At 38.6% G+C, this 27125-nt stretch overlaps 2 protein-coding genes and 1 long non-coding RNA gene across 5 annotated transcripts; 2 read left to right on the top strand and 1 right to left on the bottom strand.

Moving 5' to 3' along the window:
* Nucleotides 1-737: 737 nt before the first annotated feature.
* Nucleotides 738-2191, bottom strand: LOC311050864. Its single transcript, XR_014601326.1, has 5 exons — nucleotides 2099-2191; nucleotides 1533-1600; nucleotides 1327-1351; nucleotides 1021-1143; nucleotides 738-928 (listed from the first exon to the last, which is right to left on the bottom strand). It is a non-coding gene; the product is annotated as an uncharacterized lncRNA (long non-coding RNA).
* Nucleotides 2192-9259: 7068 nt separating this feature from the next.
* LOC311050858 (caspase-1-like) lies at nucleotides 9260-15302 on the top strand. The gene is made up of 8 exons (XM_084065045.1): nucleotides 9260-9422; nucleotides 11986-12267; nucleotides 12442-12554; nucleotides 12925-13113; nucleotides 13254-13488; nucleotides 13665-13817; nucleotides 13971-14080; nucleotides 14249-15302. Exons 1-8 carry the CDS (start codon nucleotides 9416-9418, stop codon nucleotides 14345-14347), a joined length of 1188 nt encoding a protein of 395 aa, XP_083921171.1. The 5' UTR covers nucleotides 9260-9415; the 3' UTR covers nucleotides 14348-15302.
* A 1393-nt stretch (nucleotides 15303-16695) lies between these two features.
* Nucleotides 16696-25070, top strand: LOC311050857 (arfaptin-2-like). 3 transcript variants are annotated; one of them, XM_084065042.1, is made up of 10 exons: nucleotides 16696-17186; nucleotides 18443-18475; nucleotides 19124-19232; nucleotides 19534-19596; nucleotides 20244-20315; nucleotides 20481-20593; nucleotides 22530-22751; nucleotides 22860-23017; nucleotides 23157-23331; nucleotides 23723-25070. In XM_084065042.1, exons 1-10 carry the CDS (start codon nucleotides 17085-17087, stop codon nucleotides 23876-23878), a joined length of 1203 nt encoding a protein of 400 aa, XP_083921168.1. In that variant the 5' UTR covers nucleotides 16696-17084; the 3' UTR covers nucleotides 23879-25070. The 3 variants fall into 3 exon arrangements, with proteins under 3 accessions (XP_083921168.1, XP_083921169.1, XP_083921170.1); XM_084065044.1 differs by having other exon boundaries at nucleotides 17079-17186; nucleotides 19124-19257; XM_084065043.1 differs by lacking the exon at nucleotides 19534-19596.
* Nucleotides 25071-27125: the final 2055 nt, after the last annotated feature.

Raw genomic sequence — 27125 nt, 5'->3', positions numbered from 1 at the left:
GTCACCAGACTTTAATTTCTGTTCAGCAGCCGGATTAATGCGGGGTAGAAACTGTTCAATAATCTGGTGGTACTGCTCGCCAGGCTCCTGTACCGTTTGCCTGGCCGTGGGTGCGGCAGTGGCTCGAACAGATTATGGCTTGGATGGTAAAAGTCCTTTATGATGTTTTCGGCCTTAGCCACACAGCGCTTCTCGTGTATTCCCTGGAGGGGGGGAAGCTCCCCTCCCACGATGCGCTGCGCCGTTCGCACCACTCTCTGCAGTGTTTTCCTTTCCGCTGCGGTGCAGTTCCCAAACCAGGCTGTGGTGCCGCTCGTCAGAACGCTCTCTGTGGTTGCTGCGGTCAGCTACTGCACCAGGTTTGCCACAGGCTGAAGAAGAAAAGAAAAGAGGAAAGAACAAGATTATTACAAGTTGATACAACAGGTTAAATTGAACTCCAAAGCTCCAGTGCTGTAGTCAAGTCACTATATCTGGAGTCTAGGTTGAGTTAATTCCCCAGTAGTGCTCAAGTCCAAATAGTGTCCAAAGTTACTGAACATGAGTGTGAATGCACATGTAGGTGGAACACACATGCCTGCCCTTACACAGCATTAAAATAATGTCACTGTAATTAGCTATCAATATCTTATGCCAACTTATGTATTAGGCTATATTACAAAAAATGTGTCTGCATGATCCAACTGTTTGTTGGGCTTCTTCCTCACGGAAGACCAAGGCTGGAGACCAAGGCTGGGGCGCTAACCCATACTGCTCCCGGAGTATGTGAGCTCTATGTGAATACCAGCTGAGAGCAAATCTACTGTATGTTGACGCGAAGTTCACCCGTCTTCTCCTTCCTGGCCGGCCATGTGAGTGATCTTCGCAGAGAATTCAGGGTTCATCTCCCAGTACACTCAGGATTTAACATCGAGAAATCATGAGAAATCTACAGACAGTTAAAGACAAAAAAAATGTGTAAGGCACAAACAATAATCGATTTAGTCTGTACTAAACTTATTCTGTGAGATGTAACCTCACCATGCCTTGAGTGTCCACTAGATGCGGCAACTCTTCGATTATGGCTTGGATTGAATTTGTCCCATCTGCAGTCTGCAGTGGTGGCCACATGTTTTGGCAAGGCTTGTCTGCAGTTATTTGATTCTGTGAAGAGCAGAAAAAGATTAACTCAAGCTAATGGTGATAGATGAACATCCAAGTTTACAAGAACGGTTTGTTGCAAAAAGCATAGTCACATCCACTCCTAAATGTACAGTAGTCACATGAGTTGGATTGAGATAGAAGGGCAACTTGTACCTTATTTCAATCCAAGACACCTTGCTTTACCTTTTTCATGTGACTCCTCCCTGGCCTGGGTTGAAACATGCATCATAAAGTAGAGAAAGATATCAGAAAAGAACACACACAAACACACATGCACACATTAGGAAATAACCAGCAGCAACACTGAAATTAAGAGTTGCCAATAATGGTTCACATTACAGTAGGATTCACAATGGAATGTTTTGTAACAATGTATTAACTTTACTTACTGTCCCATGACAGTCCCTCAGGCATGGAAATGTATCCACTATCGATGACACCAGCTTTGCCTTCGTAGCTGAAGTTGGAATTTAAAACAATAGACATTTTATTAACATTTATTTTTGGATAGTAGGGCCAAACATATTTTATTGCTTTACCTTAGCTTGACATTCCTCTCCTTTAGCTGTGCTAAATTATTCTAAATAGCCTGTATTGTACATACAACTGATATTGTTTAAGTAGGCCATCTTTTACATGGCTAAAATTCTACATTTTGATGCTGGCCCCTCTCACATCAGTAAATTGCTTTGCTTAGTGTCTGTGCTACTCTCTGTTTCTCTAAAATGCAAGTGTGCTGACCGCCATCATCTGTAGCTAATACACTGACTATATATAAGTACCTCATACAACCCCAATTCAAATGATCTGAACTATCCTGTTTAAACCTAGTTCACACCCGAGATTACCTGGATGAGATTGTTCAGAATGCTGTTGTGGTTCGCATTAGTGAAAATGTACCACTAACCACACACTAGTCAACAAATGGGCTTAATCTGTGTGTGAGAATACTCACTTCTCTACGAAGCTCTCCATCAGATGAGACGAGTATACGGACCATTGATCTTCTTTCAGTCATGGAGATGTAATGGCTTTCCTGGAAACTGGCATCCAAGCATTTCCCATCACCGGTTTTGTTGAGGATTTCACATATTCTATTTAAAAAAAAGAGGAATGACTAAAGGAATTGAAAAGAAAAAAACATGAATCTCCAACTAGACTAATCAGACAAAGTTGTTTGTAACCCTACCCTACCTATAGTCAAGGTGAAGCTAGTCTTGTAAAGCTGCTTTAACAGAAAAATTGAACTTACAGTGCAAATGTTGCTGCTTCCTCCCCTGAAACGCTTTGCTGTTCTGTAGGCAATTGTGGAGTGCCTTCTGGGGCTTGAATCCTGAAAAGTATGAAAAGGGAATTATTGCTTTATCAGAACTATACAATGGATACATTTGTTAAAATCAAATACAAAACAATTACACTCTATTTATTAATTTATTTTAAATAAGTGTATAAATAAGTGTTTACAACACATCCCTAATACTACAGTATGTGAGAATTTGGCCTTCAACCTAGCTAAGTTGAGTGCAACTTTTTAATCCTGTCGTCCTCTAACTTTTCCCATTCCTCCACTTAAGTCGCACAGCATTCCACCTCACCAAACACATGTATGAAAAAATTGCTATTTTGTCCAACATGTAAAAAAAGAAAAACATGATGTGAACATACACGGTACATTATAATAATAATGTAAAGTATACATGATGTGAACATGCACGGTATATCATAATAATAATAATAATAATAATAATAATAATAATAATAATAATGTAAAGTATACATGATGTGAACAAGCACGGTATATCATAATAATAATAATAATAATAATAATAATAATAATAATAATAATGTAAAGTATACATGATGTGAACAAGCAACGGTATATCATAATAATAATAATAATAATAATAATAATGTAAAGTATACATGATGTGAACATGCACGGTTCATCATTATACAAATTATGTTAAGTATCATAGCAGTATAGTACAGTAGAGTATAGCAACAACACCTCAATAAGCTACAGTAGGTATGCTACATCACACAACGTTGTCGGCCCCAAAAATAGCAGATCTACAAGCTCACAGCGCGTCGCGGACGAAACATGTTGTGAGCTTGTAGATCTACTATTTTCGGTGTCAACGTTATTCATGTGATAGAACATGATAGAACATGATAGAACATGCCAGCCAATATGATGACATTCTCTCCCTAGAATTAAATCACTTTGAAACGCTGCACTCCATGTACCAGTGGTTCTCAAACTTTTTCATGTCAAGGACCCCCAAAATGACACTTATTACCCCACGGACCCCCATTTGAAAAGATAAGCCAGGGACCCCAATAAGAGAAGGTTTTTACGGCTCTCTAGCAGTGATTCTCAACCATTTTAATTTCAAGGACCCCGTTTAACATGCATTAGGCTACGGACCCCCATTTAATGGCATCTATACCTCTGGGACCCCAATTCATATTGTAAAATCAATGTTAATTTAACTCTTGAGAGTGTACAAATGGAACCAAATGGACCCCATTTGGTTCCATTTGTACACTCTCAAGAGTTAAATTAACATTAATTTTAATTTTTTCCATCATTTAGCTGGGGTAAATGGAACCCCCTCAAGTACCTGGAACCCCCTCAAGTACCCCTGGGGGTCCCCGGACCCCACTTTGAGAATCAATGCCATATACAACATAAATATGATCGGCGACGTACATTAACGTAGTGGATTTGCCGTTGAGTGCCAGTGCTAGCTGGGTGCTTCCCATGGAGCTAACGGTGCTAATGTTAGCGTTAGCTAACATAATGGCTAACATTAGTAAGCAAGCTCTACACACCATACCTCTATGGTACACACGCATTCATTCATTCATTAATTCTCCCAGATAGCGGTAGATTAATGAGAGCACCTTATCACTTACAATCATTTCCTTGTAAACAAATGAACGTTAGCTGACCAGCTATTTCCTCCGTGGTGGAAACTGGAAACTGGAAGTGGAAAGTATGGTGACCAAATTTGGTCAAAGAGGAAGTGACGTACTGATTTTCAAACTCGTGCGCACGAGTTCAAAGTCGTGCGCACGAGTTTGAAAAGGAGAGGTTTTATTTTCAAGATAGGTAATTTTTTTTTTTGTAAAAGTTTTTTTTTTTTTGTAAATTTTTTTTTTTTTGTAATTTTTTTTTTTTTGTAATTTTTTTTTTTTTTGTAAAAACATTTTTTTTGTAAATTTTTTTTTCTTTTTGTAAAAGTTTTTTTTTTTGTAAAAACATTTTTTTTTTTAAGTCATGCATGAAAAAAAAAAAAAAAACTAGAAAAAAAACATTATATTCCCTAAATAAAAAAAAATCATCCCCCTTTAAAAAAATGTCATACTCTAAAAATATTATTTTATACATCCTTAAATAATAAAGCAACTATAAAAAAAAAGTCACCCCCCCAAAAAAAAATTCTTTCCCCTTTTAAAATAAATGTCATCCCCTAAAAAAAAATATTTTAGAGCCTTGTTCTTTTTCTGCCAACATATTTTTTTTTTCACCATACCACAAAACATAAACCGCCAGCTTTTAAAAATAAAGTGACCCTTCCAAAAAAATGTACCTACCCTTAATACAATCTACCTAGTGATGTCCCTTCAGGGGCTCCGTACAGATAGGCCTTAAAAGTTGGATATTTAGGGCACTCTTTTATTGTAAGCGTAGGCCACTGAAACATTTACTTCACTGACAGCACATTTTGCCAAATGTGGTGCATCTAAATGGTCTCACAGTCCCCTCTAGTGGTTTCCCTGATGCCAACACCACTGTCAGCCCTCTGTTTAATTGATTCAATTAAAGGTGGTGGGGCAAGACCATGCAAAGCAAAGCATGTAACAAAGCTCAATAAATAATATTTTCCCAGAATTCTGCAATGATGAAATTATTGTTATTATTGTTGTTTATAATTATTATTATCATCCACATCATCATCATCATCATCATTATTACTAGACCAGATGCAAGTTGGAAATGCATGCCCCACACGGTTATGCAATATCCATTGTACTACCCATTGTAAGAGTACCCTGTACCCACCTGTCTGTCCCTTCTATGCCCATATATGGATATTTCTGTATTTGTCTGCCTGCATCCCTTTTATGCCCATATATGGAGTTCTGTGAGTCCCATTGATATTTGCTATGTGGCACAAATGTTACGCGAAGTTCAGCAAATCAGTTAAGCCATCGGGGCAGGGACTTATACCAAGGGGCAAGGCTTGGATATTTACGATGAGGCCAACACGGAAGCTTATGAATGGCCAGAGTGGCGCTGTTTTACCCTGCGCCGACCTGAAGTGTCAGAAAGAATTTATTTTAGCGCAAGTGAATGTGTTTTTGACAAACTTTAGACTAGATTTTCTTACCGTAATAAAAATTGTCATAAATTCTATATGCTTCTAGTTGCTAGTTTAAAGTCTCCTTTCAATCATCATGATATGCGTTTTGCTAAATTATGGTCCCATTTATTCTAAAATTGACGATAAAGTAGGCTATGCTCCAGGAGGGGCGGGATGATTTGATTGACAACCTACACAACCAATAGCATTCATTCCCCGCCCCCGCTCTTGATTGACAAGCTACCCAACCAATAGCATTTTTGGGGGTGTTTTCCGGTTCGCTGGTCACGTGTCTGGTCTCAACCAATAGCGTTTGAGTTCCGGACGTGGCCAACTGTATATATTAACGATGGAGGAATGCATGTTCCTGAACTATCGGCTTCATTTTCGTTCTGTAGAAAGCAGGGGAGTGGCTTTGTCCATTCTTTTTTACAGTCTATGACTTATACTGGCCTTTCTGGTCTGGCCAAGTGGCACAAACGTGACATGACAATCCATGAAGCCAGCGATTTGGGTTGGCCAATCAGGGACGCCGACAGTGGTGGACAGTAACGGAGTAAATGTACTTGAGCACTGTCCTTGAGTACAGATTCTGAGCATCTGTACTTTACTTGAGTATTAGATTTTTAGCGGCGCTAGCCGCTCTATACATCCTGCTCTATACCTGACTTTGTCCGTGTTCACCGTCAACGTTCTGATTGGTCAGACCCGTCAGCAAAGTGATTGGTCAAGCTTCAAGTGACACATGGCTATAAACACATTATAAACACATATCGATGACAAAATGTATCAAAGGCGCCGCTACCTTCACACAGGGTGTGATTTTTTTAAATATTTATTACTCTTACTTGAGTACATTTCCAAGACAAATATTTTAAGCCCATTCCACATCCACACACCAATGATTCGCCATGCAACTCCTTGCAACATGCAACTACTTGCAACTACTTGCAACCATTATTGCCAAATTGCCAATGGCAGTTGCAAGGAGTTGCATTGGTGTGGATGACCTTAAAACTGTTTTGTAGCAATGAGTTGCGACTATAGTTGCATTGGTGCGGTTTGGCCTTTAGGTTGGCTGTTTTTTTTCCTTCCCTAAAATGCAATTGGCCTAACTTCTGCTCTCACACTAGCCGTGTTTCTGGCTTCCCCCTCCACTCGCCTCTTTGTTACATCTTGTATGGGTGTATGGAGTAAAAGTATTTAGTTCTGGTTCCTCAGTCATTTCTATGTTTTTCTAGGTGTTTCTGCAGGCTTTGTATAATGTAGTGGTTCTGCAAGCAAGCACATCAGTGCATGCAATGCAGGTGGTTTCAGAGAGTTACAGTACTTCTCTGAAGCAAGAGTTACAAGGTCCTATAAATTCATTGTGAAAACATTACTGAAATTCATAAAAATTAAGAAATGTACTTCTACTTTTAGTATTTTTCAAAGCATGTACTTTTGAATACTTAAGTATATTTAAAAGCAATTACTTTTTTACTCTTAATTGAGTAGCCCCAGCGGGCTGACAGATACAGATAGGCCTATTCATGGTTTTGCTGTTCTCAGAAACCATTGGTCCGTATGAACTGTCGTTCAATGGGTCACACTCACACCTCAATAAAATTTCAATTCAATTAAATTGTATTAAATTGTCTCAAGACACTTAACATAGAGAGACCCGACATTGTCCCACCTTGAGCAAGCAATTTCGCCACAGTGGCAAAATTGTGGGTAATATGAGACACACACACACCAAGTTTGGTCAGATCCTTTCCGAGTTACGCCCTGGACAGTGTGACACACAAATTTTAAAAAATTGTAAGATTGCAAGACAACTCTGGTATCGTGGATTTGGATCATTACCAGGGTAATGATCCACGATCATTACCAGGGTACTGATGATGATGATAATGAGGTAATAGCATGACTCAGAGGATGGTGGGATTTATATGTTAAATTCAGTATTGATATGATTATTTATTGTTCCTGTGTCTATATTATAGACAGAGGTTATACTATTCTATTAATGGTCAGGTAGCATAAGTGATATATTTTGGTTAGAACACATTGTTTTTTTGCAATAAGAAAAAAGTCAAAGCTCTATATATACTGATAATAATCATTGCTAGAGCATGGGTCTTCAACGGGGGTCCGGGAACGAGACCCCTTGGGGGTCCTACTAGGGGCCGCCAAATCTTTGTGTGGTAGGAACGTTTTTTTAAAACAAAAAAATCTGAATTCAAGGCTCCGTGGGGTGAGTAATTGATCGGGAAAAAAAGTCATTTTGGGGGTGACTAGGCTACTTTATGTTATCAAATAATTGTAGTGGAGTAAAAGTACCACAATTGCCTCTGAGATGTAGTGGAGTAGAAGTAAAAGTACAGAAAATTTGGAAATACTCCATTAGGGCGCGCTCCCACCGCACTTTTATTTTACCTCTGGGGCAGAATCTGCCAATGCTTTGTCAATGCAAATGCGTGGATTCACGCAAGAGCAGATTTTTCCGCTTGTGGCGCAGACCTTGCGTTTATCCGCTCTACACGAAGAAGCATTTAACTGCTGGAGGCAGTCCTGATTTTCCCCCTCTGTCCAATCGGGTGAGTCGAAGGCGGACCGTCCCAAGACTCAGGAAGCAACATGGTGCTCTCAGTGGACCAACTGGTTGTAGCTGTTGCATCTCACCCAGTACTTTATGATTTGTGCACTTGGGGTTTGTACATCTACATACACATTCAGATTTAAAATATAAAGTGCTTACCCCATGGCCACGGATTTTACAATCATGTACGGGCCCTCAGAAGTACCCGTATCTTCCGTATTGTTCAATAAAAAGCATTTTAATCCGATTGGTGGCCATTTTCCCATAGAGTTATAATGTACCAACAATGCAATACACCTCTCAACCGCTAGGGTCGCGCAGTTGAAAGCATACGGAGAAAATGACCACTGATTGGATTAAAATGCTTTTTATTGATATTTATTTAATACGGAAGATACGGATACTTATGAGGGCCCGTATATGATTGTAACATCCGTGGCCATGGGGTAATTACTTTATATTTGAAATCTGAATGTGTATGTAGATGTACGAACCCCAAGTGTGAAAGTGCAAAGACATTTTTTGTCTAGTGGTTTAGTGTCTAGTGGCGGTGCGGGCTACGGGGACGGTCTTGAATGTGAGTGACAGGTGCGTCACAGCGTTTTTTTAGAATCCGCTGGCTGCAAAAAACTGTGGCCGCGCACAACCTGCGTTTAACAGCGGCCAGCCAACTTTTGGTGAGAGCGCGCCCTTAAAGTAAAAAATACCTCAAATTTGTACTTAAATACAGTATAGGCCTACTTGAGTGAGTAAATGTAGCCTAGTTACTTTCCACCACTGTTCAAACTCATTTGCTGTCACTTAAGCTGTTGCCTTATGTGTAAAGAACTTTGTTATTTAAAAGTAATAAAGTTTATTAAATGTAGGCTAGTATCAGATTCTACATAATGAGTAGGCCTACTTTCTACTTTTGGTTCTTTAAGTACATTTTCATACCAATATTTTTGTACTTTTACTCAAGTACGTTTTTAATTCCGGACTTTTATTTGTAACAGAGTATTTCTACATTGCGGTAGTGATAATTTTACTTAAGTAAAAAAAATGTGAACTACTTCCACCACTGCTCTCAACCAACTCTCGACCACTTCGTCAATAGACCGGAGGCACCACCTTGTGGCGCTAATTGGCATTGTAGCAATATGCACATCTGGTAACACCAGGATCAGTTAAGGAAGTCAACGAGTCTACACTACAGCTGCACAGCCTAACCTAAGGCTACGTTGTCACAACTTATCACCAAAACGTTTGAGAAGATTGTTTTATCGAGTAAAAACGACGCAACACCCTCGTTTACCAAGATCGTGCAGTATAGTGAAGAATGGCAGGTAAGTTTTTTTTTTAGATTCAAGGCAGAACAACTGGCTAGGTTGGGACACGTTTTCTAACTTTTACAAACATACGGTAAAGGTTGACGACTTAAAGTTATATATTAGTCATGATAGAAACCAATACGCCTGCTGTTTTATGTGAAATGTGTGAATACTGACATTCTACCTTGATGCACACAACAAAGATTTTAAACAAAATTGTTGAATTACTCTCAACTTTTTTTACTTTCACTTTCGTGTATAACCTCGCCCTTGTTTTTTCCGCACAATTATTTGAATAATTGTAAGAAGAAGAAGGGGGGAATGAGGCTACAAGTTTCCCTCAACAAAATGTTTCCAAAATGTAATCCGTTTTAGATTCTATTAATCAGAGTTGCATTTTGCATTTCTTTTGGTGCACTGCTTCAAAAAGTATAGCAAAAAAGATTCTTGGAGGGATAAGCTGGGCAGTGGGCTAGTGCATAGGCACTATCTTTTTTTCTTTAAATTTAGAATCCACTTCTATTCACTCATGCATGAGGTGCGCATTACATTCAGTGAGCAGCATTTACAGGGATGCATTTTAGTACTTAGCCTACAACAGTGGTTCTCAAACTTTTTCATGTCAAGGACCCCCAAATTTACACTTATTAGCCCGCGGACCCCCATTTGAAAAGATATGCCAAGGACCCCCATAAGAGAAGATTTTTACGGCTCTATATAGCAGTGATTTTCAAGCATTTTAATTTCGTGGACCCCCAGTTTGACATGCATTAGGCATTTATATCTCTTGGACCCCAATTTATATCGTAAAATCAATGTTAATTTAACTCTGAGAGTGTACAAATGGAACCAAATGGACCGTTAGGGTCCATTTGGTTCCATTTGTACACAGAGTTGTACACAGAGTTACAGACCCATAAGGGTCCATTTGGTTCCTAACTACCATTTAGCTGGGGACCCCCTGGAACTCCCTCAAGGACCCCTGGGGGTCCCTGGACCCCACTTTGAGAACCAACGGCCTACAACACAACAGACAGACAGACCGCATTCATTTGTGCAAATGTCTCAGCTCAAAATATTTTTGGGGAGAAAATAATATATGCTTTATGTGATGTACTTAGTTAATAATACTTCACTAAACAGCTGCTCTAAGTAGGGATGGGACGGTGTGAAAAGGACGTGTCACGATTACTGTGGCAAAAATGTATTGCGATTAATGATATTAATATTGTCATGATAATCTAAATATGCTTAAAACTTAAAATGCCACTTTTGTTCAGCACTTGACCCCCAGCATGCATCCCTATTCTGGGGGGGAACGTTTTTCACGATAAATGAAATATACGATTATTACTTATACTATTTATTTATTATTATTGTTATTATTATTATTACTATTATTATGTATTTACTTACTAAACTAATTATACCATTATTACTCCGCAATACGATTATTGTGAGTTTTTTTAATCGATAAACGATAACGATTATCGTCCCATCCATTGCCCATACTATTGTGTTATAGCAAAAGGAGTAATAAAAAACGTGTACGTGTCCATAGGTAATTATTACCTCACCAGCTAATGCTAAACATCCCAGTTTAGCATTTTAGTGTGAGTTCCTCACATACCTCACATACCACTCAATTCTTGAGTGACCTACCAAACATCAATGCTTCTTTGCATACATTGAGTATCACTGAACAACAAAACCCATGAAAGTCAAAACTTTATTCAATAAGTCAACTGTAACCTGTCTGACATTAGGAAAAAGACACATTACTGTGTTGTATGTGACATTGTGTTCAATAAAAATGTTTTCATTTTATCCATCAGTGCGGTGCCAGTCACTTCTGTCTGTCAGGTTTTACTGTGTAGAATTCAGACTTATGGTTTTCCTCTATGAGACTTTTAAGTTCTCATTCACCTACCGGTAATCAACCACAATGATCATTCTAGCTATTACAAAGATAGAAATGTATTTACATGAGCTCATGGAAGAAGAATTAAACCCTCAGGAGGACTGTGGTATAGTAGTTCTATGTGGAAATCAGGGATCAGAGCACAGCTATATTTTACAAAGTTAAGAGGGGAGCTTGTGTCATAGGCCTATAGCTAAACTGTACTCAAAACAAATACCAGCATGAAGGTCTCAACACACCGGGTGTGTTATGGGTCTTTGAGTGCGGGTAGCTCAGTCATTGTAACACTCGCACTTGCATTTGGCCATGCTGAGTTTTGGCCAACTCAGCCTATGAGTAGCTAGCCTGGTAAACCCTCCCTCCGGAAATCTCATTTCCATTTGATTTCAATCAAATGGAAATGAGATTTCCGGAGGGAGGGTTTACCAGGCTAATGAGTAGCATGGCTTCATGCGCTATACTGTATGTGTGGCTGTACACATAAAAACTTTTCATATAGTTGATATCTCATACTGTACATACAGGTTGATGCTTTATTTGTGGTGAAACAAAATTACATTGCTTTATTCTCTCTCTCTCTCTCTCTCTCTCTCTCTCTCTCTCTCTCTCTCTCTCTCTCTCTCTCTCTCGCTCTCTCTCTCGCTCTCTCTCTCCTAGATAAGCTTGCCAAGATTCGGCGTACATTTGTAGATAAAGTGTCCTCAAGTGTACTCAAGCAGCTCCTGGATGACCTCTTGGATGATAAGATCTTGAACGATGGAGAGAAAGAAGCAGTACTTGAGGAGAACCCTACCAAAACTGACAAGGCACGTTTTCTAGTAGACATTGTTAAGAAGAAAGGAAACAAGGCTTCTAACGCACTGATCGCTCATCTTGAGGAGAGAGACCCTGAACTGTTCTCAGAACTGGGTCTGTCCTCAGAGCAACCAGCCCAGACAGGTCAGTTCAGGTCTTTCAGTAAACAGCCACTGCACTGTCCTGATTTCATTTTACCAAGAGAAGATGTATGCTTTTCAGTTAAATGCAAGCATTGTATCTTTGTTATCAAGTCTCTAGTCTACTGTAAAGTACGCTACACAAGTAGCCACTGAAGCTATACTTTGTGTTTTCCAGCTGTGGCACCAGCACCAGCATTGGCTCAGGAGGAGTCAAAGGGTTGTGAAATGTCCCTCACACTCACATCCTGTACCGATGCATTCGTGAAGGCTCAACTAAAGAACCCAAAAGTAAGTCATTCAACGAATACAATTTTAAAAGGTGTACTAGACATCTCATGTGTTCTGAAATAACGGAAAGAAATGCATAATGCAAGAGATGCAAGCTATTTATTCTATGCCTACTACTGGGTTGTACTCATAAAATAGGCCCTATGCAGGATCTTCAAATTATCTCATTTATAATTTCATAGTTGCATGTGCACTCTATAAATGTTTGTGAAAGGACATTGTCACAATATTTATTATGGTTTCACAAATGTGAATCAAAGAGGGATACTTTGAAGTTTTATGTCTCAAACTGTAGCTACCTCATTGTTTTAAACTCTTGTACTATAATTCTACCTGTTCAGAAAATTATGTTTTTTTTTTGTTTTAATAGGTTTCTTCACAGATGTACCCTGTGCTTGAGAAGTCCTCTAGGAATCGCCTGGCCTTAGTAATCACTAATGTGGAGTTTAAGTCACCTGGGATGAAAAGGAATGGCGCTGAGAAAGATGAGGAGAACGCGCTGATGTTGCTCAAAGCATTGGGATACGATGTGGAACAACATAGAAATCTCAATGGGAAGGTACTGTAGGCTTAACATGGGAAGGGATTTTCTCCAGTTTCTTAACTGAGTGGTGTTAGTGAGTGACTAATTTAATGTGTTGTAGTGAGTGATTGACTTACTGTGATATAGAGAGTGACTGACTTATTATTTTGTTACAGGCGATTGACTCAGCTATCGAGAAGTTTTCACAAGATCCACGTCTCTCCAAAACAGACAGTGTTTTTGTCATCATCATGTCTCATGGGAAGATGGGATTCATCTTAGGCGTCGACTGGACAGCGAAAAATCCCGACGTGTTCGACATTGAAAAGATCTACACCTACCTGAACACAGAGAACTGTCCGGCTCTGCGGGATAAACCCAAGGTTATCATCATCCAGGCCTGCAGAGGAGGTGATAATCTGGTTGCCATAGGAATGCCCATGTAGTTGCACTTTATCAGCTTAGCATGAAAGTGGGCATTATTACAGATGTGAAGAAATATGTTGTTAAAATATCTTAAGAGACACAGGGGGACTTGTTCAAAATGTTCTCCTAAATTGTCCTGGCCAATGATGTGATTGTTTCAGAGGAGGAAGGGAAGACGATTGTACACGATGGTGTTGGTGCAGATGCTTGCCAGCCACCCTTCAACCCTCGGAATGACACAGAAGGCATAGAGGATGATGCTTGTCGGGTGCACAAAGAAAAGGACTTCATCTCCCTCCTTTCCTGCACCCCACGTGAGTGTGTATTAACATATTTACTTGTTTATAAGGGAGATCAATTCTATTTTTGTCTTTATGATTAATAGAACTTGATAGATAAGATTCTAGATAAGATACTTAAATGATAATACATTTATGTGATGTGCATTCTTTTATTTTATCCTGCAGATACGCTTTCATTTAGAAGTACAGAAAATGGATCCTTTCTTATCCAGTACATTGTTGAGATATTCAACACGTTTGCCCATGAGGATCACATTGAGGAACTGTTCAGGAAGGCAAGCGTTTCAAATGACTACAGTTTTACCACTTTGCATTGTGATCCAAAAGCCAGCTAACCAGCAAGGTTAGCTGGATGATCAAATTATCATACATGCATGTAACATCTGCTCTATTACCTACAGTCAAATTATTGTATTGTCTTTCATATAATGTTTTAATCACAGGTCATGAACCGCTTTGAGGAATTTGAAAAAAGAAGACAGATGCCCACCAAAGACAGATGCACGTTGACAAAACACCTCTACCTCTTTCCAGGCTACTGAAACACCACTGACCACAAAAACAGAAAGCTTTGAAATGGAATTTCCATATTATGATCATTTTGTTTTATAAATTGCTTACAAGCTAAATGCATTTTATATTTTGGAGGCTACATATATAGGCTATATATTTTATAAACAACACATTTGTTTCTAGTGAGGATAAAAGTATTTGACTATACAAGACTATAAAAGAACTCAAATATATTCTGTACTATCCTGATATCCCTTGGTGAGCTGTATTCTTTTGTTGATGCTTTATTGTGAAATTTACCTAAATCAACCTTTTATTTTCTGTTTTTAGTTGAAATCCTTTTTTTTAAATGTTTCACTGTTTTTTTTAGATGATTCACTGCTGTATAGAAGTCACAACTTTTGATATCGACGATGTTAACTAGCAGCTGTGCATGTGAAAGTATTGAAGCTTGGGCAACTACATGAAATAGACAGAGAAAACACATTTTATGGACATTTTATTGTCCATTTGAGTGAAACAATTATGGTTTTAAATGTGGAATGCCCTTCCAACAGCCATTAAAGATATTGACTCCCTATGCACACTTAAAACTAACCTAAAATCATGGCTGACCTCAAATTACAACTGGTCTGTAGATTCCTTCCTACCCCCACTAATTTGCCCCCTCCCCTTTTTTCTCTGAATATATATTTTTCTGCTACTGTTATGTAATGAAATGTATGTATTGTTTGTCTTACCAATGAATTTAATACAATGGACCACAATGGAAACAAGCTTTTTGTGTTATCCTTATAGCATAGCTTTTGACTGTACATACTGTTAACAATCTTTTCTTAAATATAGTATTCAATCAAAGCACATTTAATTAAGGTTTTTGAATGTGCCATTTATGTGGATTTATGCTTCATGTGAGCTTATAAAGTATGGTAGACTAAGGGAATTAACAGTATTTTGTTTGTTTGTTTTTGTGTTTGTATAGCTCTTACATTGATTTTGGGTTCTTTAAGTGTGTGAGTGGGGAGGGGACCGCTACCAAACCTATTCCAAATATTAATATTAAATGGAATGGAATTTCAAGAAATGTATGCAATTTGGGCATTAGAAGATTTAATTAACCAGTGACTTGTAAGTGTGAGATCAGATTAAATGGCATACAACCTAACAAATGACAGCTAAATGGTCATGTAAATAGAGTGCATACTATTTAATAACATTTTAGCATTTGTGGTCAAGGAAAACACAAACGGGAAGTATAAATTATGAAAAACAGGAAAATTGTATATGATTATGGAATATAAGTATTAAATAAGTAGGCAGGTGTCATATTTACATTCAAACGTTTAAGGCAGAATTAGGAATCATGAAATTTACTTGAGTAAAAGTACAAAAGTATTGGTATCAAAATATACTTAAAGTACACAAATAAAAGTACTCATTATGCAGAATGTCCCATCTTTGGAATTGTGAGTTTTGTAATAATTATCTAAAAAATCTACAAAGTAACTAGTAACTAAAGTTTTCAAATAATTGTCGTGGAGTAAAAGTATAATATTTGCCTCTGAGATGTAGTGGAGAAGTAAAAGTACTGAAAATTGGAAGTGCTCCAGTAAAGTAAAAACAACTCAAAATTGTACTTAAGTACAGTACTTGAGTAAATATACTCAGTTACTTTACACCACTGTGGGTAGGCTACTTAGAATGACATTTGTATTGACTGACATCTAGAGGGGATGCAAAGTACTACAGTTTAGGGTCTTCGGGATTAATGCTACGTCAGCAGTGCACGACGTGGAAGAGTGACGATTTGCTTCTTCGTATGACGGTGTCGCGCACCACAAAAAAAGGCAGATCCACAAGGTCACAACAAGTCGCGATACTACGAGGTGTGAGCTTGTATATCTGAGACGGAGCTTTACCTTGGGCTAGCGATGAGAGCTACGTGAAAGTAGTGTTGCCATGTCCGTATATTATAAGCGATTTTTGGGGGCTTGTTTCTAAGGTGCAGTTGCATTTGGGCTTGTATTTTCCCCAAAAATATTATTATTATTTGAACCAGTGGTTCTCAAATATTTTCATGTCAAGGACCCCCACATTAATGTATTTGTCTCCTTCACCCCCATCTGAAAATGTTTTGTGCCAGGGACTCCAAATTTGTGTTGTTGGAACGTTTCAAAAATATTTCCCTTTTTCAAAAAAAATGGTAGATCTACAAGCTCACAACGCATCACATTGTGAGCTTGTAGATCGGATATTTTCAAATAGCCAATGTATGACATAGGGTAGAGCGCTCACTGCTGCTCAGTGGCTATGTGGCTTCTTTTGGGCTTGTTTTCATAGACCTGGTTGCTTATTTCTCTCACACAATCTGGCAACACTGGTAGTGAGTTGAGGATGCAGAGATTTTCTCACCGAAGAAATCAGGAATGGAAGCAGATATAATAATATGCGCACAGCGACAACCATGAATCTAACACAGAACATTTAAGTTCACGTCTTTATCAATCGGTCGCATTTAAGAAATGATTTATGCATAGACAAGATCGTGTTTAATTTTGGCTTCTACTACAGCCTGTAGCTAACTGTCAAGCAGTAGCAGCCACATCATCAGCATCGGCAACCATCAGATAATCGCTAGCATCAAAACAAGCGGTCAGGCGTGTTGTTGACTGAGGGTTCTATAAAGTCCTCGCATGCGTCACCCATGCGACAATAAAACCTGGAGCCAGCTGTTAATCTTGCCGTCTTGTAGAAATTGTCATTATTATGGCAGACAATATCATCATGAGTAAGGCTGCTACAATGGAGATCCCCATTAATAGCAATGGAGATACAGGGACCTTGCAAGAAGATGACAGCTTGGAGCAGGTGAGTGGCGTTTCTCTTATTCCATCAGATCACCTTAATGCCTAGCTCTGGTCCAGAGCGTTAGTGAGTTATCTTTAACGCTCTGCCAGGCGCGCTGCTCTGCTCATAGACCGAAAAGTCCACTGCAGTGCGAGGTCTCCGTCTTTTAGTAAAAAAATAAACAAAACCATTTCCCTACTCACCGAAACAAAGGCAGTTTTGGGTTGTTGGAAGTGTATTCTCCAGGGTGGGAAGCCTCTCAGCACCTCACCGTCTCTGTAAAATACAACTTTTTGGGCAGAAAATAAAATATGTCCGCCTGACAGAAATTATTTTATTTACTCCACTGCGCCCTCTACAGACCTGGTCAATATAAATGACCATTGACCAGGTCTGTAGAGGGCGCAGTGGAGTAAATAACATGGTCTTTGAGAATAGCAGCGCGCCTGGCAGAGCGTTAGATAGAACTCGCTGACGCTCTGGACCAGAGCTGAGAGCTGACCAATGCATCACATACACATTCAATGAGTATTGACAACTGACAATATGATGAAGGCATCTTGTATCGACATGTTCCTCTAGTAACATGTATGTCAGTCTGACCTTGATTGGATTTGAGTCAAGCTAACGTTATACATACTGTACAATACTGTAGGCCCAGGCCCACACCACCACCAATTTCTGTGGATCATCAGTTGTGTAAAGTAACTGAGTACATACATTTACTCAAGTACTGTACTTAAGTACAATTTTGAGGTAATTTTACTTTACTGGAGTATTTCCAATTTTCAGTACTTTTACTTCTACTCCACTACTTCTCAGAGGCAAATATTATACTTTTGACTCCACTACAATTATTTGACAACTTTAGTTACTTCATATATTTAGATTATTATTACAAAACATGCATTAACCACTTCAGCCCTATATAGATTTAGGCCATTTGAAAATAGCCGATCTACAAGCTCACAATGCCTTGCCATGCGAAGCATTGTGAGCTTGTAGATCTGCTATTTTCAAAATATTTTTATACATTGTATCCATTTTAAAACTTGTGAAATGGGACATTCTGCATAATGAGTACTTAGTACTTACTACTTTTGATAGTACATTTTGAACTGTTTTGTATTGGACTTTTATTAGTAACAGAGTATTTCTACATTGCAATGCATCATTAATTCTGAAAGCATGGAATCATTTTGTCTCCTGCCCTGTTTAATAATAAGTGGACTGTTTTATTAGATGACCTTCACATGTTGTGTCTTGTTCTCACACAGGCTGCACAGATTCAGTGGAGCTTAGATGAAAAGGTAGGAAAAGTGGGTTGCAACATTCGAATGTGATATTTAAATGTGGTTTGGACCTGTAGTTAACGTTACATACTATACATGATTTATAAGTCCTTATAATGAAATGTATTAAGGCTACCCCTTAAATTGTAATGCCTTGGATATTTATTTTAAGGAGGTTAAATTAAACTTGTTTTAATAGACAGAGTGTGTGTGTGTGTGTGTGTGTGTGTGTGTGTGTGTGTGTGTGCGCGCGCGTGTGTGCGTGTGTGCGTGTGTGTGTGTGTGTGTGTGATACTGTACTATATGTATGTATGTAGTATGCTTGGGTTCATGTTTTATGGTGGGTTATTGTATTGTTATTGTTTATCAATAGATCAGATATAACAATAATAATAATAATACTTATTATTATTATTATTATTAGTTTTGCCTTTTGATGATCTCCAAGCACTGAGTATATCTAGATATATCAAAACAAGGCCAGTATAGAAAAAGAGGTAACTCCATGGTTACCCTACCAATATTATACAATATGCATCTAGCCTGAACTACTGTTCAGTATTGTTCATTCCATCATATTTCTTTGGATACATAATATCTGAAGTAAATTATAAGGAGGAATGAGAAGCTGCTGGTTGTTACTGCAAATGTGTTTTAATCCACTAGGACTTGCAGCAGGTGATGGTGTCTGGGCCCAACATGAATGAAACCAGCATCGTCTCAGGAGGTTACGGAGGGCCAGCAGGGGGCATCATTCCTACCAGCACCATCAAAGGTACTGTCGCCTCTTCCCAAACCTGGTAAACTCCTATTTCAAACCTTCCATCATCCAGAACAACTCCATGATGTTTGTTACTATTGTGTGTGTGTGTGTGTGTGTGTGTGTGTGTGTGTGTGTGTGTGTGTGTGTGTGTGTGTGTGTGTGTGTGTGTGTGTGTGTGTGTGTGTGTGTGTGTGTGTGTGTGTGTGTGTGTGTGTGTGTGTGTGTGTGTGTGGGGTGTGGGGGGGGGGGGGGGGGGGGACTAATACTATTCAGTCATATTATACTATTTTTTACAATCCACCATATCCCATAGGGCCAGCAATTCACTTCAACCCAGAGTATTTGGACAGAAGGCGAACCCCTGCCTCAGGACCAGGTGGCCGTGACAAGCCTCTATCTAAGTTATTAAATCTAACCTAACTGGGCTGGTTCTATTGCATCTTTTCTATTTCATTGTTTTCGTCGGCGTATTGCTTGACCAAGGGAATCGTCAGCGGTCTTTGCCTGTTCTGTCTTTAACTCTCATACATTAAGTCTCTCCAGTGGCCACAAGCAACTTGGAATTCCACTGATTTCAAAATAATGGATGCGTTGTCCTGATATTGCAAGAATGTTATGTTAAGTGTTGTCTGTGAATGTTTTTAATGTTAATGGCCTCTTTTGTACTGGAACATGCACATAAAGTGACCATTATAATAATTATACCACTGTGTTATTCGTAACCTAACCCATGACATCCATTTTTCATTAACAGTTTTATTTATTCACATATTTATTTCATTCTGCATGAGAAACCTGCATGGTGCATCATCTCAAAGCCTTTTTTAGCACCAACCTGTTTTACATCCACAGTATATTCACCACTCTTCATATCTGTCTATATATTCTGGTTTCAACAAACATAACACCCTCTTTTAATTTCATTTGTACTCTGCTTTGTAACAGTGTAATTCACCCCAAAACTCTCTCATATAGAACATTTCTTTTTACCCTCACTGTCTATCATTCCCATGTTTATTTCAGACATCCGCATGAAATCCAGGGGCCAGTCTGTGGCCAACCAAAATGCCAAACAAACAGACCAGCATCCAGGAGGTATCATTGGGCTCAGCATCATGTCCTCATTATCCTCTCTCATTATCATCATCATATCATATAATCATAATAACAGTTGTTTGAACATAAGTTGTGGTCTTGAAAACTGTAGTAGGAGAAAATCCACTTTGTAACAATTTTGTCTTTGATTGAATGTTGTTCTAGGGTCCATGCACCATAGCACTAGCAGTTCCTCCTTGGCATCTGAGGAGGTTTCTCGAGGTGTGGCAGTGGAGAAGTTGGACAGCGTAAAGAAATGGGGCATCAACACTTACAAGGTAAGGGTTCGACGGTGACGTCATGGCGTTCACTGTCAGTTTTGGTGTAGCTCCGATCGAGTATACAACCAAATGGACTTCTCGGAATTGAATTAACGTTATAGTAATTTTCAGACTTTCTATTTAAGGGAAATTCAAGCTTTATACTCTATAGTGAAAGTTAGAAGAACTAAATTAAACATTGGATCTCAATCTACATCACTTAGTAATAAGGAAGTCAGAATAAATAGTGAACATATTAGATTAGATTAGATATTATACACATAGCTCTTCACAGGTTCAAAATGACGGACCCAAACCCTAATGGAACCTGAAATTGGTTCCGAGATCCGAGTGTAGCCGACATAATTTATTTTTATAAGAAAAATGCACCCGGACCGTCGGACGGCATTAATTATTTAATGAACCCGACAAACCTAAAACACTGTAATACCACTGTATAGGCGAGATGTCAGTTGTAGCAGACTACTATAAGAGACATTCACCTCGATGAATAAAGTAGCCTAATCCGTGATCACACATACCACGGTGCACTTTGATTCCACGGAGGTATAGTTTGTGCATGCGCTCTCGGCTCTCACTTTAACTGAAGGGGGAACAACTTTGTTCCCACATAAATTGGCTGCGGTAATCTGATCCCTGGTCATTCAGTCTATCATAGCAGCACTTGATTCTTCTTTCACACCCACAGCCAGTTTACCTAGTTGATGAGTTGAGAGAGAAACTGCACGTAGCCAGTAATAGAATGGTCATTGCGGCGAGAGGCAAGCATGCAGCCAATACACAATGACGCAGCGCAATACAGTGGGAACGGTGGGGTGCTAGACCACTAGACCAGTTCATGAATCAATAGCCTCCTTCCATGCTTTATCTGTTACTGCTCAATGGACAGCAGTAACATCGTCAATAAACATTTTGGAACTCTGATGCAAGACACACAGTACACAGCAGCTATGCCATGCTATAATACGTGGTTTAAATAAAGAACTGATAATGAGAAATGATTACCGGTATTAAGTTGATATGTCAAGGTTTCACGGATGTGTCTTATGAATGAGGAGACATTGCTGGAGGAAGGTGTGATTCTTTGCATGTCCAAAATGCCAGTTTCCCCATCTCCTGAAATAACTATATCACATTATTAATGCTGCTTGCAGGTCGCACACTTTCACTTTTCCTCAGCAGAAAATTGTTAGCGTCTCCCAATCCCTCATTTAAATAGCAATGCGCCTAGCACAAGCGCACCTTTCGGCCATTTTCTGTTTTTTATTTTATTTTTTTATAATGTATCAGAGTGCAATACACCTCCCAACCGATAGGGTCGCGTAGTTGAAAGCATTGGAGAACATTTTATTGAACAATACGGAAAATACGGGTACTTAGACCGGTTACTTTAACTGGTGACATCCGTGGCTTGGGGGTCAGCACTTTATATTTGAAATCTGAACGTTTATGTAGATGTAGCAGTTGTAAATGTAAAACATTTCGCAAACCAGGAACAAGTGGTTCCATGACGCTTGTGACAGATGAGCGTCATGTGAACCATGGCTAAGATTGTCTATATAGGGCCCTGTATTGTATTATTGTGTAATTGTTTATGCTATGTTGATGAATTGAATACATAGGACCACAATGGAAACAAGTCCCCAGGACTTCTTTGTGTTATAATTTTAGCCTTAATGTCTTTCGGTACCTCGTGCTGTTAACATTTCACAATCAAATGTAATTGACGCCTATCTAACTGCCAGAGCCTTTTCAATTCCATGACCTTTCCAGGCTGTGGTCATTGTTATCCAAGTTTTATATATGACAAGGGCACTGCACACTTAAGCAGACATCTTCTAGCCTATGTATTTTTTGAAGCTATTATCATCAGGTTTCATAACAGTGGGTTTATTGTAATTTTATTGTTCATAATATATCCATCCTATTCCAGTGTACCAAGCAGATGTTCTCAGAGCGCTTTGGCCGAGGCTCACGAACAGTGGACTTGGAACTGGAGGCTCAGATTGAAGTGTTGAGAGATACCAAGGACAAGTATGAGAACATACTAAGACTGACTTCTGCACTCACCAACCATTTTCACAACATGGTGCAGACACAACAGGCTTTGGGAGATACCTTTGCAGATCTCAGCCAGAAATCCCCAGAGCTGCAGGTAATTGTCTTTCTTTAGGTTCACTTTTGATATGAACTGCAGATAATATCTGCTAACTATATTATAGTCAGCAGTCATAGCAGGTAACCCCACTGTCTTTGTTGGCAGGATGAATTTGGATACAATGCAGAAACACAAAAGCTGTTATGTAAGAATGGGGAGGCTCTGCTGGGTGCCATCAACTTCTTTGTGTCCAGTGTGAACACACTGGTTAACAAAACTATGGAGGACACTCTGATCACTATCAAGCATTATGAGAATGCAAGGTAAAATAGCATGACATTTTGATCAGTTATTTTGATCGCTGATACATGGACACGTCACATTCGTCACAAGTATAGGTTTTGATGCTAGGAAATTATAGGGAATACATGATTGACAGCTTTCATCTCTATCTCTATGCAGACTTGAATTTGATGCCTACCGTTCGGATCTGGAGGAGTTGAGCCTGGGTCCAAGGGATGCTGCTACCATGGTGCGCATTGACATGGCCCAACATGATTACCAGATCCACAGAGACAAATATGAAAGACTCCGTAGTGATGTCTCCATCAAACTCAAATTTCTGGAGGAGAATAAGGTTTGTAGTAAAGAGATATTGTCTAAAATAGCAAAAAGATAACACAATAAATGCATCTTAATGATTATCTTTTAATGCAGCAATGCTTCATATAATATATTGTAGCCAAGAGAGAAAGGGTATATAACAGACAGACCACTGACTTATAATTAGAAAATATATTCTTTATATCACAATGTAGAATATAGAAATAAGCAATGGAATGAATCCATTCAAAGAAACATGTTATGTGAGGGAACACCCCCCAATTCATTTAGATTGATAAGAGTAAAGATAATCAGAGAGCAGCTAGAAAATAACTTGTTAGTATGCTGCGTTAGGTTCTTGGCTTCTTGCACACTGTTAACATTTAACATTTGTATGTTCTCTTCCATTTCATTTTGCCCTCTAGGTGAAAGTGATGCACAAACAACTGCTTCTCTTCCATAATGCTATATCAGCTTACTTTGCTGGCAACCAGCAGCAATTGGAACAAACTCTTATACAGTTCAATGTCAAGTTAAAACCACCAGGTTCAGACAAGCCATCCTGGCTGGAGGAACAATAAGGGTACTCATGGTTCAGCTGTTTGAGACATAACGGTTCAGTGAGGAACTGGCCATTGCACAGTAGCAGTAGATGGATGATTAGGTGGCATTCAACCAGAACTATACTGTAGGATCAGAAAAGGCAAGTGATAAGGGGAAACACTAGAGCTCAATTGGTTGTGTTTTTCAATGTCACACATTTTTCATATGATGGTTCAGCTACAGTGTAACCTGTATTTAGGATTTATTTTCACACAAAATCATGTTATTAATTTTAGGTACTGTAGCACAATTATTTACATGTACTGTATATCACCTCTTATTTATGTAAAATATTCTATTGTGGAGAAATCCCTGGGCAACTTTGCACATGCATTTATTATTTCTTTTTAATGTTGTGGTTTAAAACATTATCTTTAACATGTCAGGGCATTGCACCTGGATGGTCAGTTTACTGTTTACAAGCTTAGAGGGGTAATTCTCTCTAACTTAAAGATACAATCCAGAATTCATTTGACTATCTAATCTTCAAACATGTTGTAAGAGGTTTGAATTGTAGATAGAAAATATTATTTTTTAAACTTTCTAACCCATTACAACTGTAGGCCTGTTGTATACCAGTGTTTACAGACATAATAATTACATTGCCTTTTAAAGCCTCATGAAACCCCCAAACTCATGTTTAGCTGCCACATAATGTCAGACCTCAAATAAAAAAAGTCAGCATATAAATTAAGCATATCTTGTTTAATTTAGGTTTAATTGAGGTTTTTCTACAGCAGAGGTCCTAAACTGAAAAGGTATGACATTTTCACATCTGCTAAGTTATAGTACATTAATTAATGGTGGATAGGGAAACTGAATGGTACGTACACATTTCAGTATCTGTTTGAGGACAGACTGTACAACTACATATTTTTTTTAATTTTGTGTTATTTATTTGTCTATCCCTTTGTACTGTAACATAGTTTGTTACATGTCTCATAGTTCCTTTCATAGTTACTGTTGTTTGCCATGTGTTCTGCATTTCTGACCAAGATTACAGTACAGTTATATCCTTCTTAATTAAAATGTCCATGCAGCATACAACAGCAGGCTTCCACCGATGATGTATGTATGTATATGATGTATAATAAATATATACTATGTACTTTTCTCTACAGTATGTAATGTGAACTTAACCATTCATTATATACATGATATTACAGCTGATCATGTCTTTCAGGAGTTGTTATTTCTCAATCATCAAATTACTGCTGCTTTACCCATTTTAAATAACTGGTACAAGATTTTATAAAGCCCTATACTGTACATTATACAATACATTCAATAGTAATCAAGTTGAAGTAAAGACTTTTCCCCCCTTTTTCACAAAAAGTTTGTATTGGAGATATAACTGATCCAGCTGCGTGTAGAACCATACTTTGTTGTTTCATCTTTAGCCCTATTTGGAGGGAATGTTTTGGGCAATGTGTGACAAGAATTGAGGGTAAGAATCAATGTGCACAGGATTAGCAATCACAGACATGGGTACATTGGATGTACAACTCTGCTACACATGAAATTGGTCTTGAAACAATACAACTCTGTTGTATGTACAGTAAGGTGCATCCCTGTGGGATGGTGATGCCCCCACCCCCTTCAAGTGTTTTGTTTATTTGATGCTGAGGTAGGGACTTGGAATGGAAGTAGGGCTGCTGCACAATATTGTTTCAGCATCAACATCGGAATGCAATAGTGAGATTGCAATGTGGCAAGTTGGGTCAGGCGCTGCATTGTACTAAAACAACTTCCTGTCCTCCTTGGAAGAAAGCAAAAACTAAAGCTTTGCATTTTTCATGGCTTATCTGGAAGAAAACAGTATATAAGTGGTCTTGCACACACATTCTGTCTTCAGAAGTGTCATGTTGAGTCATCCAGTATTGAACTGCCTTTATTTCCGCTTCTAAAATCACCCTAATCTTTGCAAGAGTGATACATTCTTTAAATACATTCTTTACATTTAGATACGTGCAGATTTGCGTATATCTGTGACATTATGTAACTTCCTTCTATGCCTTATTTGGACTGATAAACCCCAGACCCCCGCTCACCCACCCACCCACCCAAAAAACAACCAAACAAAACAAGTTAGAGTAGGGCTGTTAATTCTGACTAAAGTAGTTTTACCAGACAAGGCAAATGGCCATAGATTAAAGAATGACAGGATTTGTATTTGCCTAGCCTTACACAGCTTTTCAAAGTTACCAACAGTTATTTTATACAGGACTACATTCATAGATGTGCCTACTTTATCCTTCTCTCCCCAGTAAAGTGAATCCTCTCCAAATAGGGCTATTCTCAGGTCAAATAATCATCTCCATATCAGATGAAAAAAGCAAGACAGAGATTTTTTTTTTTTTATTGTCTATCCCTTTCCTTGGGTAATTATTTCACTTGTCTGTCCCACTACAATTTTGTGGTGTTGGTCTACTGAGAAGAAATTGTTACTTTCCTGAAATGTTTTGTGAAAGAACGAAGCTGATTGCATTATCATTATTATCAGTCATCCTTTTTCCGACAGTGAAATGATCTGTTTGAGTGACTGATCTACTACCTGTAAAACAAGGTTGTCCCCAGATAAATGTGATTGATTGTGTCACTCCAATATCCTCATGCTTAGTCTGACAGGTTTTTTTCTCTTGCAAGAAATTACTCTGGTTCACATAACATTTGTTATGTCATTGTCATTACATTATATAGAATAGCCTACTTTGTTGTTTCTCACCAATGACCACGATTGAGGATCCCAAGAAGAAAATTGAGAACAATTAAGGTTATACAAGAAAGGCAATGAGTAAAAGAACAACTGGCTGTTTCCCTTTTTTAAATCACCTAGCCTGTAGATCAGTGGTTCTCTAAAGTGGGATCCATGCTGGTACCCTCGGCCCTCGGGGCTACAGGTCTGTAACTATGAGAATGATGGGGGTCCTTGAAATTAAAATGTTTGAGAACCACTGGCTTAGAGTAGATTTACTGTATTAATATTCTATTACTGAAACATAATAGTCCGCCGCCTACAGCAGATCTAGCCCTGAAACGTGACTGTCATCTATTATATGACAATCATGACTAAACTTCAACCTGGTGTTTGCACGTTTTTTTTTTTGGTCCATACATCTACATCAACGTTCAGATTTAAAATATGAAGTGCTTACCCCATGACCACGGATGTTACAATTATGTACGGGCCCTCAGAAGAACCCGTATCTTCCGTATTGTTCAATA

Source organism: Gymnoscopelus microlampas (assembly GCF_963454915.1).
Source record: "Gymnoscopelus microlampas genome assembly, chromosome: 8".
Taxonomy (NCBI): Eukaryota; Metazoa; Chordata; class Actinopteri; order Myctophiformes; family Myctophidae; genus Gymnoscopelus; species Gymnoscopelus microlampas.
Note: the sequence above shows the minus strand (reverse complement) of the source record. Positions and strands in the feature narration are given on the sequence as shown.